This window comes from Spermophilus citellus, assembly GCF_964194105.1.
Source record: "Spermophilus citellus genome assembly, chromosome: 3".
NCBI classification, from domain to species: domain Eukaryota; kingdom Metazoa; phylum Chordata; class Mammalia; order Rodentia; family Sciuridae; genus Spermophilus; species Spermophilus citellus.
Window position 1 is genome coordinate 222,385,366 of NC_138184.1, and position 20,796 is coordinate 222,406,161.

Sequence of the window (20,796 nt, forward strand, 5' to 3'; positions counted from 1 at the left end):
AGTGGCGAAGGGAGCGCTCGCCCGCAGTGGCAACAGCAGCGCCGCCGTCCCCGTCGCTCTCCTTTTCTCTTCTGCAGCCTCCGCTCCTCTGATTTTCCCCCACGTCCTTTGACGATTTTTTTCGAGAAGGAGAGGGCGGGGTAGGTGTCAGTCCCCTCCTCTCTCCCCCCCTCCTTTTCCTTCTTGGTTTGAATTTCTTCCCCCCGGCATTTCACTGGCTCACCGAGCTGGAGACTAGACCCGCTCGGAGGGAAGAGGAAGGCTGAGTCTCCCCTGCTGTTCCAGACCCAGAAGAACTGGAGCCTGGAGGGGGTGAGGGGACAAGAAGGACCAGCGGGAGAGACTTGGCTTGCTCTCACATTTGAGGACAGCCCATCTCCCTTCAGAACCCCGCCGAGAGACGGACTGCATCTCCGCAGCCAGCTTTTGGAGTACCGCTGCCCAGAAGGCGAAGGATGGTGGTGGCTCCCAGAGCCCGCTGCAGAGCAGCGCTTTCTCTGTGGATTGTCAGCAGCTTCATCTGCAGAGCCTGGACGGCTCCCTCCACGTCCCGTAAGTAGTCCTCCCCGCCAGCTCGCTGGGTACTGGAGCAGTTTCAGTGCCGCATTGATGTTCAACACCAGGGTATCAACTATGAGGTGCTTTCGCAGTTCTCGCCCCCTGATTTGTGTGTATCCCTGCTGTCACGCACTTGAGCCATTGCAGCAGAGAAACTCCAAACCAGCGCGCTCCTGGTTTGGGGGAGAGGGTTTGGACATTGGTGATGTTTCTGGAAAGTTGCTCCTGGTCTTGGAGATTGCTTGGCAACTGCTTGGTTAGGGCAATCAGTGTACCAGGGAAGGGAGTGAGTTGTGCAGATGGAGCTCATTGCATTTTACTTAGATAAGTCAGTTAGTGAAAAGTGAAGACCATGCAAAAATAAGTTTTTGTTTTTATTTATGATTTTAACTTAAATGAGCACGGTTTGGGAGATGAAAGAGGCACATATTTTGAACAGTTTGGACACCTATAGGTTCCCGTTAACCTCCTCTGTCCCCTTAAAATGTGAATGCCCGTTTAGTACTTGCTTATTAAAATGAAAGACAGTAAATCCTATATTTCAACTGAAATTGCTTTGACTCTTTGGTAGTTTGAAGTAATGGATAAGAGCTGTGCAGTCCAGGACTTGGGACAGTCACTGGAAAACCTGGTTAGTGTAATAATGAAGAGTTTCAGGAAAATTATGCTGCTTAAATTTGTATCTCTCCATTTTTGCTAGCTCCCTCCCCCCCTTTTAAGACTATTCATGTTTTCATGAGGCTTAGAAGAAATGGAAGATTCCAGCCCATTTTCTGCATTGCTTTAGAAATGCATAGTGAGCATGTCAAGAGGAAATGCATGATTGCTTCTATGGCTCAGAAAGGGTTAAGAGCTAGAAAGATTGCTGGACTTAGGATAGTACTCACAGGCACATACTTGTTTCTCAGAATAAATAAGTTGATAAAGAATCATCATGGAGACTTTGGAGTTTAAGAAGAGCTGTATTCCATTTAGGGACAATAAGTTTAGTATCTTCCAGAACTTACCATATGTGAAGTAGGTTTGAAGATGTAGTGATGAAACTTGGTCTATTACTAATATTGACAATTTCATTCAGTGTGTAAATATTAATAAGAATAGCATTGAAAAGGGACTTTACAAATTGTTGTTAAGAATCTTTTACATAATACCATATTATTATAAATATTAGACATATTTTCCATGCTACTACATTAAAGAAAAGTAACGTAATTTTCTTGCAAAGTTTAAAGATGTAGATATAATGAAATGGAAATACAAGTTTGAATGAACTTGAAAAAAATCTGTATGATTTTTTCAGATCACAAATTAAACCTCAAAAAGTTATATATTGTTAATATTTATGTCAACTTTATAGATTTAAAAAGAACCTGTAAAGATATCTTGCTAAACATTGATATTTGTGCAAATATATAACTGGATCCTTCAGAAACAATTTTGATGAAATTTCAGTTTTCATTTCAAAGTCTTGTTATACAGAACTCACTGAGACTTTTTCAGGAAAATAAACTCATTATAAATTAAATTTATCATATTCACTGATTGAAGGTCTTGTCAAGATTTTTTCCAGGATTCTGGGTTTCATCTATCTATATACTTTAACTACAAGGGTTCAATCTGAACCACTCACTATTTATCAAGAATGGCATAAATGTAGCTATGGGCTAATATATTTCAAAGATAGGAAAGTTGTTATTTTAGAAATATATACTAAGTTTTTACTAATCAGAATTTGGTGAAAGGGAACAACATAGAGACCATTACATCTATGATAAATAGTTATCTCTTATCCTTGATTATTAAAATTTAGTAATCTTATTCTCCATTGTTTAAAAATATATAATAGCTGGATTTTAATTTCTTTTGAATTTAAAACATGTTACCAAAACTTAAAATTGCCTTATGTCCTGGAAATGAATCAATGATATAGGAGTTTACAATTAGATTGAGCTTCATGTATTCAATACTTTAAATTGAATTGTATTTTTATACTTAATGAAAATATTAAATTTTGTTCTATGTAGCTCTGAAGGAGATTATGAAAATTATATTCTTAACACTAAAAACACTCAAAGGAGGAAAAAAAATGGTAACTACATGAATCTGAGATAATGAACAACTCAACCAGGAGAGGTCATCACAAGACAAAAAGTAGCTTGAAAAGCTAAAAGTAACATTTTTATTTATTTATTTTATTAAAAATATGATGACTCTGCTAAAACTTCCTGTTTCCAAATTACTTTTTAATATGATGGACAATTTTTGAAGATACAATTAATATTTTTTCATTCCATAACAAATAAATTTCAAATACATAGTTGCTCATGGCTTGTTTCTTTTTCTCTGTTCTGAAAATGTATATAAATACTGTTAATACAATGTTTTGTATGAGTACACTAGAATAAATTCAAGAGAACTCACCTCTTGAATTAAAGAAAAATCTAATTTCTTTGTGATGGGGAGAATGATCTGTTACTGAACCTATGGAATCATGTACCTTCCTTTCTTGCAAATGTGTGCCCAAGGCACACAAGGGAGGCTTCAAGGAAATGGTCTAGTCTTAGAGAGTTGCACTTACTTGATCACATTAGAAAGACCCTGACAGGTGCAGCTTTACATGATGAGGGCTTTGAGCTAGCACTTAATGAATTCAGTTCTTAAATATAACTAAATTATTACTGAAGTTTTACTTAAAATTTTAAGTGTTCTCTGAAAAGACCAATTTACATTATATTTTGTACAGCCGTGAATTTATAATTTCATTGACTGTCTTATTTAGGAGGTGTGCTTTCCATCAATTCAAATGATCTGTAATAAATATGCTTTTTATATAGACATAAGGTGTATGCAAATATGTATATGTATATATAAATATATATGTATGCAATATATTTATATATATTGCATACATAAATATATATGGTAAAATTATCATATATAGATGTATATTGCTTTTTTAGGATATATATTGAATATTTATTGCATAAAATATTATATATTTATTTATTTTCCCACATGTCAGTCAAGGTGTTTATCTTGCTTACAATTTATATATTGGTCTTTTCAAGTATCTAATGCAACAATATTAAACAATAATATGTTAGTCAATTTTTTCTCTCTTCTATTCATATATTTCCCTCAAAATATTCTATTTTAAATATAAAATATGTAAATGAATATGAAAGCAAAAAAGTTTATATTGAGTTTGAATGTAGTCATGAGTTTGTCTTAACAAAAAATAATTTAAATTTAAAAAGTGCTTTAAGTCAACAAAGCTCATTGGTTGAGAAATTGTAATAAAATTTTTAATTAATGCAAAAAAATAAGAAAATTATGATGAACTTACTGGAGATAATAATAATAATAAATGACCTTGGTTTTATTATAGGAACTGATATTCATGAAATAGTAATCTTTGTTCAGGTTTTACTCCAGTACCACCAAAGTATGACAAAATCATGTTAAAAAAACATGCTTTTAATATAGGTTTTTATTAACCTCTGCTCATTAATATGTATAAAACCTACCATTTTTAGTTGAGAGCAGCAAAGTTATTTAATATATATCATAATTTAAAACTCACATTTCTAATGTATTTTTTTTCAACTGGCAAAACTTTCAAGTTCTATAAATTCTCTGAAATTTGAATTTGCTTATACAGATTTTTAAATTCTACTATAAAAACTTAACAAATTTCTAAATCTTGTTTGATATATCTTTTCTATGACTGAAAGATAAAATGACTGTCATAGGCCTGCTTTGTCTTGCTTTTCTGTTTTTCAAGTAGATACTCAAATTTTTGTAAAAAATATGCAGAGGTTCAAAATTGTTAATTAAAATCCAGTTTGTAATTTTCTTAAAAATATTAGCCATATAGAGACCAACTTGCTCTTGTTGCCTGTGTAGTAAAGGACGTCCATATGATGAGGGAAAAAGACACATACTTCCATGATTTTCCCATGTCAAGCCTCAATTTGAGAAGTACTTTACCCTATCGGTTTTTGCTACTTGCAAAGTTCAACAGCATATGTCAGTTTTAAAACTCAAAGCTATAGTATTACGGAAAATATAGTCAATTCTATATTTATATCTATATTATTACCTGAAATTGGATGCTTTGAGTGTTTCCAGAGGGATACGTATCTTCAGATTGGAGACTTTGGAGATTGGGATACATATTTTAAAATTGGGGATTGGATGTTGGAAGAAATCGTATGTCTACTTTTGCTCTTTAAAAAAAATTTGTGAATGGCTTAATTGAGATACAATTAATATATAATAAACTATATATATTTAAAGAATACACTTGATAAGTTTTTTTTTCTATTTGTTCCTTTTTGTTATACAAAACATTAGGATTCATTTTGACATGATTATAAAAGCACAGAATATAATTTGCTCTAATTCAGTTCCCAGTATTTCCCCGTCACCTTTACCTTTCCTCTTTTCTCTTCCCTCTACACTATTGATCTTCTGTTTTCTTATAGTTTTTTTTTAAATCAGTGTCTTGTGCATACACATGATGATGGTGGGTTTATTGTGGTGTATTCACATATGTACATAGGAAAGTTAGGTTAGATTCTTTCTATTGTTTTTTCCTTATCCTAACCCCTCTTTCTTCCCCCTCAGTCCCCTTTCTCTGCTCCCCTGATCTCTCATCTATTTTGATGTATTTTCCCCTCTCCCCCTCCTCCCCTCTCTTTCCCTCTTTCCTGCCTCTCCCTCCAAGAATACTATCTGGCTTATTTCACTTAGCCTGATAGTTTCCAGTTCCATTCATGTATAGCCAAATGCCATGATTTCATTAGTCTTTTAATATGTAAAACTAATACTGAAATAATCTTGATATTGCCCTTAACATTTTAAACAAAAATCTTAAGACTACTTCTAACAGAATTATTAGTGAATACACTAGATTCTGGAATCTCTACAACCTGCGTGATTTAATTCTTGACTAAATAAAGATGTTGCCATGTGGGATGCTACCTCTTTTTCTACCCATCCTCTTCTCTGTGTGTGTGTGTGTGTGTGTGTGTGTGTGTGTGTGTGTGGTGCTCTGAGTCAGAGGTCACCCAGGGCCTGACACATGCCAGGGCGCCAGGCAAGCACTCTACTCCCTTTTTTTTTTTCCCACTGGAGAAGGTACGCTGGCATAACAGTCTTATGTAGGAGAAGGAAGAGATGCCCCTTTAGGATTGAACAGTAGGCTTTGCCTTTCTAATGGGGGTGATGGTGTGAACAATTTTGTGCTGCTCAGATCTTCTAGGACTAGATGGTCCGTTTGATTTTAAAATTAAGGTTAATGCATCCCGTTGTTCCCTTCTTACTCCCATTCCACTGCATTGTCAGTTATTTTACACAGCATGATATTTGCCCCTCATCCGTGAGTTTCTTTTTAATCTAGAACTCAGGCAGAGAAGTGCTGCCTACAGTAACCACCAAAGCCTCAAAGTTATTGAAATTGCTAGAATAAGATTGTTGTAGTTCATTATTGTAATGAATTGAGAGAATTTCTACATGTCTTAGAAGGTGCTGATGAGTATGAGTTGTTTTTTCCTCTAATATTAGAGTAGGAGAATTGGGGTTCTTTAACGGTGACCTCTAAGTCCTCCCGTTCATTTGGTCAGCTGTCTGTTTTCTGCATGGTCCTCTCAGTGGTATTTCTTTCAGAGATGCATTTTCTTATCTGTGGTGAACACCATTACTGCCTAAAGTACATCCTACTTACAGATTAGCCCCCACACATCTTAACCATTCCACCCATGTATGTATCAGGTAAGTCCCACGTTTTTTGTAGCTGTTACTTCAAGTCCTCCTTCCTCCAGTGCCATCATGAAGAATTAAATGTTTTAAGTCTATTATTCTAAAAGGAAGATACCATCCTCACTTGGAAATCATAAGTTGAGTTTTTCCTTAACTGTAAATTTGTTTAAAGAAGATCTAGTTAAACTCTTATTTAGTTCATTTCGGTAGTAGACTTTTCATAATAATAGCTTGAAGTAACTGACTTTTTCATAACACTCCAGATTTTAAAACCTCCCCTGATAGTAGGAAATCTGGAAATAAAGATGTAGTCATTGGCTGTGAGTTTGCTTGCTGAAAATAACATATTTTTGTTATAGTATAAAAGTGTGGAAGAAATACAGAAGATTGCCTGGGACCCATATTCTACATTTTCCTTCTGATTAAAGTTTGTTTGAAATAGTCTCAAAATATGAATAGTGATATATTTTCTACTGTATTAATGTTTAGAAAAAAAGAGGTGAAATTAATTCCTGGGAATATTTTTTTACCAGGAAAACATATCCCCAAACTTACGGATTTTTTTTCCTGCCTTTTCTAACACATTTGCCCTCTTTTTACATGGCTCTGGCATGGTAGACTGTGCATGTGAATCTTAAGAACCAATCTGCAATAAAAGTGTGCCCTACATATACTCCAGCAGACTCACTAAATCTATGCTACATAGAGCATGTAGGTTGGAATCAAGTTACATAAAGTTTAATTAAATTCAAGGATTTGCTCACCTTACTGCATTAGATGTCATGTTGAAATAATATGTAAAAAGGAAAAGTTTGCTCTGACTCATAATTTTCTACTAACTACAGTGTCAACTACTACAATGTCAACTTTGTCATTCAATTATGATATCATTTGAAAGGAATATATGGAAAAAGTAAATGCTTCCACACTGAATTAATAAAGCAAGTTATTAAATGATGAAATACCATGATTTACTAAATAATAAAATGCAATATACTTTTAAGAATGTTCTCTTAAAATTCAATGTCACTTGTAAATCATATGGACTGAGGTGGTTATTTGAACTAATATAAAATATGTTGGGCAAAATTCAGGAACATGAGAATAAAAATATTTAAAAAAAATTTCAGCCTAACAATGTCATATGGCAACATTGTAGCATGTTTTAGGGGTATTAGTTATTTAAAATTTATTAATCACACATGAACCAATGTCCGATTTTGCATTACATTTTAATTTTTAATGCGTTTTAACTTGAAAATAACAGATTTACATGGTGTATTTGATGTATTTTTATTTCAAACAAAAATAATAGATCTGGAAGATACTTGTTTTTCAGATGATTAAATATATTTAGTAGGTTAATATTTTTAAGGTCAGAGAAGATATAATCCAGATACTACTTTTTCCCCTTCTGTGTATCATAGCACAGTAAGTTTGATCTGCCATCAAGACAAACATTGCTACTGCATTCTGATATTTTTCTCAGCAAATTTGAATATGGCTACAGAATCCTTCTTGACATGATGTGCCAGACACATCTGATCCCATCAGATTCTATGAAAAAAAAAAAAAAAAACCTTTATTTTTCTACTATCACCAACCGTGATTTTCAGCTAACTTTTCTTATTGATAAACATATTCATCACCTTCTCGGTCTATTCCCTAAAGACCTAACAAGAGCATGCTACAGGGACACTGCTACATCGATGTTCATAGCAGCACAATTCACGATAGCAAGATTGTGGAACCAACCTAGAAGCCCTTCAATAGATGAATGGATTAAAAAATGTGGCATTTATACACAATGGAGTATTACTCTGCAATAAGAAATGACAAAATCATAGAATTTGGAGGGAAATGGATGGCATTAGAGCAGATTATGCTAAGCGAAGCTAGCCAATCCTTAAAAAACAAATGCCAAATGTCTCCTTTGATATAAGGGGAGTAACCAAGGACAGGGTAGAGACAAGAACTTGAGAAGAAGATTAACATTAAACAGGGATGATAGGCGGGAGGGAAAGGGAGAGAGAAGGGAAATTGCATGGAATTGGAAGGTGAGCCTCAGGGTTATACACAATTACATATAAGAGGAAAGGAGGGGTAGGAGAAAAATTATATAAGTGGAAGAAACGATTTATAGTAGAGGGGGTGGAGAGAGAGAAGGGGATGGGAGGGGAGGGGAGGGGAGGGGGGATAGTGGAGAATGGGATAGACAGCAGAATACATCAGTCACTAGAAAGGCAATTTGTAAATCAATGGTAATGTAACTGATGTGACACAGCAATCTGTATACGGGGTAAAAATGGGAGTTCATAACCCACTTGAATCAATCTGTGAAATATGGTATATTAAGAACTATGTAATGTTTTGAACAACCAACAATAAAATAAAAAAAATCAACATAAAAAAACATATTCATCATGTAAAACACCTGATGAATACTAAATGTTCTCATAGGAAAAAGATATTAACATTGATGCCTACTTTATAGGAGAGGTGGTTGTTAATGATGCAATGAAATCTCCATGAATAAAAATTCATCATGCCCCATACACTGCCATAGTTTTCATTAAATCTTTAATATAAGCATTCAACAATCATATGACTACAACAGATACTAGCCCCATACATTGTGGTTTTCTGCCTGTCCATAATGTGGACAGAATAACCACTTTATTGTGTCAGTTGACTTAAGATGCAATTAGGTTAAAGTCAGAAATGTCAGAATTGCATATTTACATTGTTCCTAATATTAAGAATGCAAAAATAAACAGCCCTATTCAGATACTGTCCTGATGGGTTTATGTTTGTGAAATTGATGCCAAATACTTGGAAACTCAAAAAAGAGGATGTATGTGTTTTCTTTAATAAATGTGGCCTGATTGAGTTCCACAAGATTATAGTGGTTTCCATGTGTAGAGTCAATCAATGAATTTCCTCTCCAGAACTCCAGGCAGCAATAGATACTATCATACTTTAGAAATTTTTGCTAAGACGTTATTTGTTGTATGAAGAGCTAAGACATTATTTGTTGAGTATTGACTTGTTGGCACTACTCTCTACATGCCATAGGCAATTTAGTTCTTACAAAAAGGCTCCAATTTTCAGATAAGAAAACTGAGCATACAAAGAAAGCAAGGAATTTGCCCAGACCACCAAGATAATTTATTCCTAATTCCTGTGCTTTTAGCTACAGTACTACTGTTCAAGTTCTCTAATACTGAGTTCTAACTTGTGTCTAGGCAAATTTTTAAGTATTCAGTAACTTATGTAGAATTGTGGTGGGGGTGGGTGGAAGCTACTTCATAATGTTTTGTTATTTGTTACTTTGTCACATTGCTATATATTTGGATGACTTAAAAATTATATTGGCAAACAGGAAAATATATTTGGCATAAACACAAAAATAGACCTTTTGATGGAGAGAAATTTAAATGATAATATAGAATATATCATGCTTTTCTTGTTCATGGTACTATTACAACATAACATTATCTTTCGGGTGCTATTAACACATATTACTAATACATTTATTTAAAGCTATGTAAATATTCATTAAAGTGATTTGTCAAGTCTGAATAAAAGCTGTTTGAAATCAGGTCTCAAACTTTCCTGATTTTAAACACTGTATGCAAAACTGTACATATGATTCCCCTTACTAAATTCAAAAGATGATAATTATTTAATCTATAAGCTTTATTTTGTGTATGCATTCATGTAACATCTAATCCATAAAGTTTTTCTTTTTTTGAAACACACTTGTTGAGAAGAAAACTTCTTTTGCTTCAGTGGCATTGGGAAAAATATTTGTCTTTAAAATGTTTGCCTGTTTGAACCCTTAAGTATTTCTTGTACCTGTTCCCTGTTCTCTGTTCTTATCATTGGTGCACTGTTAAGATTTCAACATTTCTCTCCAGTCATTAACTCAGTAGCCTCTTAGCACTCCTCTCTGCTTTGAATCTTCTTCCTAGAGTTTGGTATGGATATCGTATCCAGAAGTACGTTTTTAAGTGTATATATTTTTTCTAATTTTAATTAAATCTGTTTATTTTAAACAGATACGTAAAACATAATTGTATATATTAATAGGGTAATGAGTGATGTTTTGATACATGCATATTCTGTTATGCTTAAGTAGGTTAAATATCCGTCTTTTCAAAATTTATCATTTCTTTATGACAAAAATTTTCAAAACCTTTCTTCTATTTTTTGAAATGTTCAGTACTTTATTGTTATCTCTAGTCACTGTAATGTGCAATATAGTATAGCAAAATTCCTTGCTCAGACTCAGTATCCAATAATCAACCTTCCCCATCTCTCCTTCTCTCCTCTCCTCTTCCTCAGTTGGTGGTAACTACCATTCGACTCTCAACCTCTGTGAGATTTTTTTTTAATGATGCATGAGGCACTTGTCCTACTTTGCCAGGCTTACTTCACTTAACATAATGATCTCCAGTTCTATCCGTGTTGTTATAAATGACATGACTATATTTTTTTGTAACAGAATTGTACCACGTTTTCTTTCATTCTTCATTCTTCATCTGGTTGTTCCCATTTCTTGCCTATTGTGAATAGTGCTGCAATGATCATGGAGGTGCGGAGGTCTACTGAACATACTGATTTTCCTTTGCTTTAATCTCCATAGCATTTTCCATAATGACTCTACCAATTTACATTCCTCCCAGCAGTTCAACAGTGTACAAGAAAATACTTTAAAAAAAAACATATATTTTGATATAGTACTCTACTTATCTTGTTCATCCGCAGCTTCTTAGTGTTCCTTCTCCCAATCCACATTTATACCTAATTATACTGGAGTCCTTGCAGTTTTTTTACAACATTCTCTTTCTAATCACATTGGTCCTTCACCTTCTTATGTCCTGTTCCCTCCTTCAGAAACATCTTTTCCGTCTTATTTATGCTACTGCAGTGGAAATAAGTTTTCATTACAAGCCTCAGGACTTTGAACCAGATCACAATACTATCGCCTCCCTGTGGCAGCCTGGTCTAATCACAGGTGAAATATTAAGAAACAGAAAGCAATTTCTTTGCTGTTGGGACTTAGAAGGAACAGAGTGGTGACAAACAGTGCAGGTCCCTCCAGTTATCTGATGTTAAAGCAAGAAATTACCCCACAAACAAGAAATAGAAGAAAGACAAATATATATTTTAGAACACAAACCACAAATACTTGTTTGTCTTAGTGTGTAGCTGAATATGAATCTGTCATCTCAAGAGAAATATGGCATTATAATGAGAAGGATCTGTAACTTCTCCAAGCCTTTCCCTTAATGATTCTCTTTTGAAGAATTTTCAGTACTTCACTTAGTCCAGATTGTGGGTTTGGAATAAGTGAAGATGAGCATGACTGCCCTTTCCAAAACACATTGTTTCAAGCCGGGAACTTGATGCATGCCTAAAATTTCCAGCAGCTCTGGAGGCTGAGGCATGAGAGTCACAAGTTCAAAGCCATCCTCAGCAAAAGTGAGGTGCTAAGCAACTCAGTGAGACCTTGTCTCTAAATAAAATACAAAATAGAACCAGGGATATGGCTCAGTGTTTGAGTGCCCTTGAGTTCAATCGTATTACCCCCCTCCAAAAGACAAAAAACAAAAACAGATGTCAACAAATAATTATTACTGATGCCTAGCAGGTACTGTTAAGTGTTAAAAATACCAACAAATCTTGTAAATACTAGTGTAACTTGCTCAGCTACTTGATCATTATATATTAGGGTATAATATTCCAGTGTAAGAGTTGATATTGTTAGTTACTATATAATGTCAGGAAATTTCATTTATATATTTTACTGTAAGAAAACAAAATTTGATAATTACCAAAATAACATTTGTTTTCAATTAATTTATATTTAATCTAACTCTCTTTTTTTATTGGTTGTTCAAAACATTACAAAGCTCTTGACATATCATATTTCATACATTAGATTTAAGTGGGTTATGAACTCCCATTTTTACCCCAATACAGATTGCAGAATCACATCAGTTACACATCCACATTTTTACATAATGCCATATTAGTAACTGTTGTATTCTGCTACCTTTCCTATCCTCTACTATCCCCCCTCTCCTCCCCTCCCATCTTCTCTCTCTACCCCATCTACTGTAATTCATTTCCCTCCTTGTTTATTATCCCATTCCCCTCACAACCTCTTATATGTAATTTTGTATAACACTGAGGGTCTCCCTTCATTTCCATGCAATTTAACTTTTCTCTCCCTTTCCCTCCCACCTCATGTCTCTGTTTAATATTAATCTTTTCTTCCTGCTCTTCCTCCCTGCTCTGTTCTTAGTTACTCTCATTATATCAAAGAAGACATTTGGAATTTGTTTTTTTAGGGATTGGCTAGCTTCACTAAGCATAATCTGTTCTAGTGCCATCCATTTCCCTGCAAATTCCATGATTTTGTCATTTTTTAGTGCTGCATAATACTCCATGGTGTATAAATGCCACATTTTTTATCCATTCATCTATTGAAGGGCATCTGGGTTGGTTCCACAGTCTAGCTATTGTGAATTGTGTTGCTATGAACATCGATGTGGCAGTATCCCTGTAGTACGCTCTTTTAAGGTCTTCAGGGAATAGTCCGAGAAGGGCAATAGCAGGGTCAAATGGTGGTTCCATTCCCAGCTTTCCCAGGAATCTCCATACTGCTTTCCAAATAGGCCACACCAGTTTGCAGTCCCACCAGCAATGTACAAGTGTACCCTTTTCCCCACATCCTCGCCAGCACTTGTTGTTGTTTGACTTCATAATGGCTGCCAATCTTACTGGAGTGAGATGGTATCTTAGGGTGGTTTTGATTTGCATTTCTCTGACTGCTAGAGATGGTGAGCATTTTTTCATGTACTTGTTGATTGATTGTATGTCCTCCTCTGAGAAGTGTCTGTTCAGGTCCTTGGCCCATTTGTTGATTGGGTTATTTGTTTTCTTATTGTTTAATTTTTTGAGTTCTTTGTATACTCTGGATATTAGGGCTCTATCTGAAGTGTGAGGAGTAAAAATTTGTTCCCATGATGTAGGCTCCCTATTTACCTCTCTTATTGTTTCTCTTGCTGAGAAAAAAAAAAAAAACTTTCAGTTTAAGAAAGTCCCATTTGTTGATTCTTGTTATTAACTCTTGTGCTATGGGTGTCCTATTAAGGAATTTAGAGCCCGACCCCACAATATGTAGATCGGAGCCAACTTTTTCTTCTATCAGACGCAGAGTCTCTGATTTGATATCTAGCTCCTTGATCCACTTTGAGTTAACTTTTGTGCATGGCAAGAGGAGGGGATTCAGTTTCATTTTGTTGCATATGGATTTCCAGTTTTCACAACACCATTTGTTGAAGATGCTTTCCTTCCTCCATCTTCAGCATTTCACTTGTAATGTTGTACATGATACTCAACTATCTTTTCAAAACCTGCATTTGTAGCAAAGCCTGTTTCAAATTTTGTAAATATACATTGCTGCAACATCCCTGCACTGATGCAGGAAAGGGGGACTGAGAAAAGACAAACACATAAAGAAATCTGGGATCAGGTGGGACACTGTCCTCTGATGGCGGAACTGTGTTCCAGGGCTAGCTCAGCACTATTTATTATATAGGATTTATCATCAAAAGATTCTTTGTGGGACGGTTTCTGCAAAGCAGACAGACTTAAAGGTTGCAGTTAAATTTGTGAGACATTGTGGTTTTCTTGTTATGCCCAGAATTCTCTATCTGCTGGAGCTGGTGCCTGAGCTAAAGGTCCAGACTGATATAACTCTGTGCCTTTGCACAAAATTTCCTCTGGCCAAGCATCACCATAGCAACTGGGCAATCTTCACCTGCACGGAGGCATTCAGAAATAATGATCCAAGTCACCACTCTCAACAACACATTAACTCCCTTTTCTGTAAATTCATAGTATTCAGGGGCAGTGCCTCCATTTTACCCTTATATGAGTAGATACAATGTTGTGGTTGGACTAACCTTTAATAAATTCATTTCTGTACTAATGGCATTAAATTCATTATCAAATTCAGTCACTTACCTCTCTGCTAGAATAACCAAAGCATAAAGCTGGTCAAAATTGTTAAAGTTCACCGATTCCATTTTTATACAGTTCTTATGTTTTTCAAGTTCTATCTTATGCTGATGAAAAATTAAATCGCTATAAATTCCAGCCAACAATTGGACTTCTAAGGTTTAAAAAGAAGCATGATATTGGATAAAAAAATGTGGCATCTATACACAATGGAGTATTACTCTGCATTAAAAAATGACAAAATCATAGAATTTGGAGGGAAATGGATGGCATTAGAGCAGATTATGCTAAGTGAAGCCAGCCAATCCCTAAAAAACAAATGCCAAATGTCTTCTTTGATATAAGGAGAGTAAATAAGAACAGAGTAGGGACAAAGAGCATGAGAAGAAGATTAACATTAAACAGGGATAAGAGTTGGGAGGGAAAGCGAGAGGGAAGGGAAATTGCATGGAAATGGAAGGAGACCCTCATGGTTATACAAAATTACATACAAGAGGAAGTGAGGGAAAAGGGAAAAATAATACAAGGGGGAGAAATGAATTACAGTAGAGGGGGTAGAGAGAGAAAAGGGGAGGGGAGGTGAGGGGAGGGGGGATAGTAGAGGATAGGAAAGGCAGCAGAATACAACAGACACTAGTATGGCAATATGTAAATCAATGGAAGTGTAACTGATGTGATTCTGCAATCTGTATACGGGGTAAAAAATTGGAGTTCATAACCCACTTGAATCAAAATGTGAAATATGATATGTCAAGAGCTATGTAATGTTTTGAACAACCAACAATAAAAAAAGAAGCATGATATTTATCTAATAATTAGTTTCCATAATATATTTATAGGTATCTACTAGTGTAGTAGAATCTCATTAAATACAATCTTAATACTTTGTCACTTAGTCACAATGAAGATAAAAGTCTGTGGTTTTTATTTACTTATATCACCTAAAGTACCTAAAATTTCTCAGTATATAAGCTTTGTTAAATACATACATTTGGAAATTAAATTGAATCAAATATACTCTGTATAGAAATTGTTTCCAAAATTGCATGTAGCTAGGTTGCAGCAAGTTTCTTAGTTTTTAAAAAAATATCTAAATGCATTATAATCACTAGTAATATAATTTTAATGTAGTTAGAAAGTTTGCCTGAGTAATCCTCATCTAAAAATGTTGACTTAAAACCGACACACCTATATGAATCCAAAACAAAATTGAAACAAGAAAGTATTTCAGTATTTTAAAGGATGGTTTATATCTATTATCTCAAAATTAAGTATAACACATTGCAGAATTACAATCTATTATCTATTCAATATGCCTGAAGCATATTGAGAAAATATTACTGCAATTTGAGTAGCCTTCATACAATGAAAACATGTTTAATGTTACATAATTATTTTATACAATGAGCTGAAATGTTTAAGGTTTACAAAAACTATATAATCACTCAAAATATAAATTTTTGGAATTTAAGATACGTTATAACTGCATATTTTAGATGTAGTTGGCAAAATAGGGTGCTGTATTTAATTTAGAGGAGATTTCAGAATCTTACAAACAAAATGACATTATTTCTTCCATCAAATCAACATTGATAAGGCTTTTCAAAAAGGTTTTAGATCTGCTATTTACTCATTTATATGTCTATAATATGGGCTATAGAGCACTTTCTACATTGTGCTTATTTCGATACGCTGAATTTTCAAATGACAGAGGCATGGGTGGTAGGAGCAGACTGGCCATGCTAGTGACTGGCCCATCAGCTTCCTGGACTTGCCTTGTGACATAACTGCCTAAGAAATATTTAGAGAGGGCATGCTGTGGACATCTGCTTGTTTGGAAAGACCAATGAGCTGGACCTAGAGATGCAGTATTTCCCCCATTTTCTTGCTAATTGTCTGTAAGTCTCCTTATAACAACTGCAATTTTCAACATTTTAATAGAAAAATAAATATCATTTAATAATATGCTTCTGAAAGTCACAGATTTCACTCTGGTTAAACTTCAATATTATTTCAATGTCTGTTCTATCATTTTGAATGTAATATTATCTTAAAGATACTTTCTATTGAGTAGGCATGACAAAATTGAAAATGAAATCCACTCAGCCTGCCTGGAGGTGGATTCATCAGTGCATAATTAACGAAATCCTATTATACAGTTTTTGCTGGACCCTAAAGGGCAAGAGGAACCCAGACAGTCCAAGTGATGAGAAGGATGTTCTCAGCAGAGGAGGACAAATGAGCAATTCAAGCACTGGCCAAGCCAGGTATCACTCTAAGGGAGGGAGGTAGTAGCTCAGGAGTCAGTCTTTTAAGACAAGTAATGGAAAGAAAATTTCAAAAGAATAAGTGTTACCGCTTAGTAGTTTCTCAGCAAATAGAAAACATATCTTCACTGGTTGGAAATATAAATAAGGAGCATTCATTGTCTTTAATAAGAGAGAATCCTTTTTTACCTGTATTTTGTTGCTATTGTTGTTAAATAAGCATTAAGAAAATCATATGCTATGTGAATGAACTTGACTATCTGCCAAATCTGGCTATTAAAGTCAAAAAACATATAAATTGCTGTGCATGGAATACACAGCAAAGATTTAAGCATAGGGAGGGGTACTTTGTTTTTCAATTGCCATTTTTAGTTATATTTTCTTTAAAGTATTTTGAAAATGGTATTTATTTTTGCTTTGCTTTTATTTTCTTTTGTAAGTGACTTTGATTATATAAACTAAGATTATTGAAATATACTTTTATTCAGCTTAGTGTATAAAATTATATTAGGCAGATTTCCCGAGGCATAGGAAAATGGAAATACATGTAAATACATAAGTATTTACATGTATTTCTTTATTTATCAACCATCTATCAGTTTTAAATATTAGGCATCTTATCTGTGACAGGGTACCAAACTCTGTTTATTATATGGGGCAAAATGTCTCTTGTAAAAACTAATCTCCATAAATGTGAGAAATAAATAATCCATTTACTATGAATGGGTATTGTATAATAGAAGCTCCTAAAATAAAGTTCTTTGTTATCTAGTGTTCTATAGCCCTTGGTGCAAATTATATTTATGCTTATTACCTGCTAAGATGTAATACATTGATAAAAGTATTAGTGGGATCTGAAAAGAATATACACGTTCTTTAAAATAATCATTTTGGAGTGGCCAGTGGCACAGGCTTTGAGTTAGAAAGACTGGAGTTTGGTTTTTGCCTCTGTTCCAGGGTGAGCTTGAACAAATTATTATACTTTAAACCTCAGTTTTATAATATTTAACATAATCCAATGATAGTATCTACATGACAGGATGAGTGTAAGGACAAACACAGAATATGCATACTGACCTGTGATAGCAGGTTAATTTTAGCCAATTTTTTTTGCAATTTTTAAAGGCATGGAATATTTATGTTTTCTATGTGCATAATACCATAGTATAGTCTATGAATCTTGTATGGGCATTTGTAATTGCCTCTGACATTTCATATTTCAGTTGGGAAGTTAAAATCTACAATTAGAAAAATTAACAAAGATAAAGCTAGTCTATTATCTTATGTTCACATAATAGTCAACATAAAGCACCAAAAATGAGGTAATGAGAGCTCAAATATATTAAGAAAGACTAATAAAAGGAGGTAAGGTGTAAACAGCCTATATTAATTAAATTTGTGGTTTTGTATTCTACATAACAACATATGATATTAATATACTTAAGAAGCATTGAGATGTTACTAGTTAATTCAAGTCACTTCATCAAAAAGTATGTTCAAATGTTGTAAAGCATGATAAAAGTCTTAAAACAGTGTGAAATAAATAATGTATTTAGTGGAGTCTAATTTACAGTGAATAGGTATTCAATACCTCGCTCATGAATGTTTCTAAAAAACTACAACATTTGCAAATTAGAGAGCTTTGTGGGCAGGAGGAACATATCCAAAAGCATAAACATTTTTACTGCAACTTGTCTGCCATATGTGCAGATGGTATAAAGCTTGTTTTCTGAAGTGTGATGGAAAGTATAAAAAGATATTTGACATTTGTTTTCATTTCTGAATTGACTATCCATATAATTAAAAAGCCGGAAGTCAAAGACTGGATATTATTTTGAGAACCTGAAAATCAGTGTCCAGGGCTATTGGGATTTCATCTGAAAATATTTATAGAATTTTTTCTCATTATTAATTTGAGTATCTATTAAAAATAGATCACTGGGGATGGGAGATGTGCCTTAGTGGGAGAGTGCTTGCCTGGCATTCATGAAGTGAGCAGATTCCCAGCACCAGAAGAAAAAAGAAATCACTGTGGAAAACTGGAAATTAAAAACTTTAGATTCAGATTCTCGCAGGGTTTTGTAATCACTAGGAAAGTTGAAAATATTTATAATTAAAATTTTACAATAAATTGCTTTACATGTAATAAAAGCTCTGTGATTTTTCTGGCAAAGGCCAAGCAAGGCACAACTAACAATTACATTGTGCTGCATTATTAATGAAGGTATGGATTGGAAATGATAGGGTCATAAAAGTGATGAAGACAGTGGGTCACTGGAGAATCATATTCTTAGGCCTTATTCCTAAGTCATAATGAACATCGTATCATCCTGTTCCTGAGATCCAGGTAGAGCTCCTGGGTTCATCTAGCAGACCCTTGAAGGAGGCCTGCATCACAACCAACCTGCATTGGTCCCTGCAGTGTGGTATCACCTGAGATTAGTAAAACCTATGATTTAGATATTAATTTTCACATCTTCAAAATCCCTAGATATATAATGCAGAAAGATTTAGGATAGAGTCAGTGAACTTGGAAGACATGTATGTTTCTTACTCTCTTCAACTGTTGAGTATTCTGTTGAATAAACAGTGGAGAAATTAAAATCCCTGCTGCAGCAAAAGAATGAGAGAGAAGGAAGGCCAGCACTCTCCTGTCTACCTCTGGGCGACTTCAAATAAACTCACAAGTACCTCTTGCAATTGATCTTGCTCTGTTTTTCTAATTCTCTTCTGTTTTCTCCACTGTACTTATTACTCCTGTCAAACAAGAATCTAGGCGAGGTGAGCTGGAAGGAAACATGGTGTAAACCAGAGGGAGAAAAGGCACTGGGTCTAGGTATTCCCAGACACCAAAAACCGCCCAACAGGGAACAATATCATGGCAGTTTTGCATCACATCATCTGCTGATCTTTTTCACAAGGCCTTTGGATATCAGGCATAGAGAAGTTAAATACTGCTGTCTCTTTTCTAAATTTGTTATTTCATCATTTGATGCAAAATATATTTTAATCCATAAAAATCCCAGGACAACTGAACAGTAGTAATTCTGAAGTATCTTCCAGTACAGTCTAGTTGCACCTGTTATGGAAAGACCAGGACTGTGAAGTGAAACCATATGTGATTTAATGTATGGCTATATTGCATATGTGTGATTTCCAGAAGCATATATCAATTTCTATAATTGTATCACAGTCACAACATGCTGCCTACGGAAATTTAATATCAAAAAGAAACATTTGTTCCATTATGTAGAAAAAAGTTATTTTGATTTTGGATGATACTGTCTACATGAGTTCCAAAGTCATTTACAAATATTAATACTAACATTCACAATAATTCATTTATATTTAGCTTATAGAATTTTACCAAGGAGAGAAATAACTTTGATTATTTAACACATATGTATGTTGTTGAAACCACAAGCATTTCTAAGAGGCAATTTCCTAATAGCCTTTATTTCAAAGTGCATTGTTTATAGCTGACTTTACAAGAAGTAAATACTATTATGTATAATTTTAGCATACTTCCACATAAAGGTGTTGAGACTCTTCCTATAGGGAAAATAGTTACAGGTTATCTGTAGTTATTTTTTCAATGTAAATAATAATATGTTTCATATTTTTAAGCATTTCTATTTGGCAATTACTATGTTCTAGTCTTTCAAAAATCTTTCTCACTTTAGTAAGATTTTAATTATTTGGATGATTATATCTAATGAATGAAATAGTAAGTAAGGTTTGCTTCTTTTCCTCTCTTTTAATTTATTTTTATTTTATAAAATTAAAACATATAAAATGATACTTATATATGCATATAAACACAAAGAAAGAATCAAGCAGATTGACATACTCCTCATCTCACATAGATGTTTAGAAATGTGTACATATATAAAATGGTAGTAAGTCAAGACTGTTATAAAATTCCCTTTGCATTTTTATTGGGATGAGACATCTTGAGTTCCACAGTAATTGTTTGCTTCTAAGAAATACAGTGCTATAGTGACATTATTGCAGAATTTGAGTGATGCATCCCTTCAACAGAGAATAATATAGATATTTCTATCTATTATTTTTAAAATTTCAACATCTTTGCAGTTTAACTTTGCAACATTGATCATACACAGATGCTTCCTCTTTTTCAAATTTCACATGAGATAAATTGTAACCTGCAATG

At 34.1% G+C, this 20,796-nt stretch overlaps 1 protein-coding gene across 1 annotated transcript in view; it reads left to right on the forward strand.

The window, feature by feature from the left end:
• The first annotated feature begins 307 nt into the window (after positions 1-307).
• Positions 308-20,796, forward strand: part of CNTNAP2 (contactin associated protein 2) — a 1,934,648-nt gene continuing 1,914,159 nt past the window's right edge. The window contains exon 1 of the mRNA XM_081283562.1: positions 308-552. Coding sequence (XP_081139688.1) covers positions 456-552 — 97 coding nt within the window. The 5' untranslated portion in view covers positions 308-455. The remainder of the gene's footprint in view (positions 553-20,796) is intronic.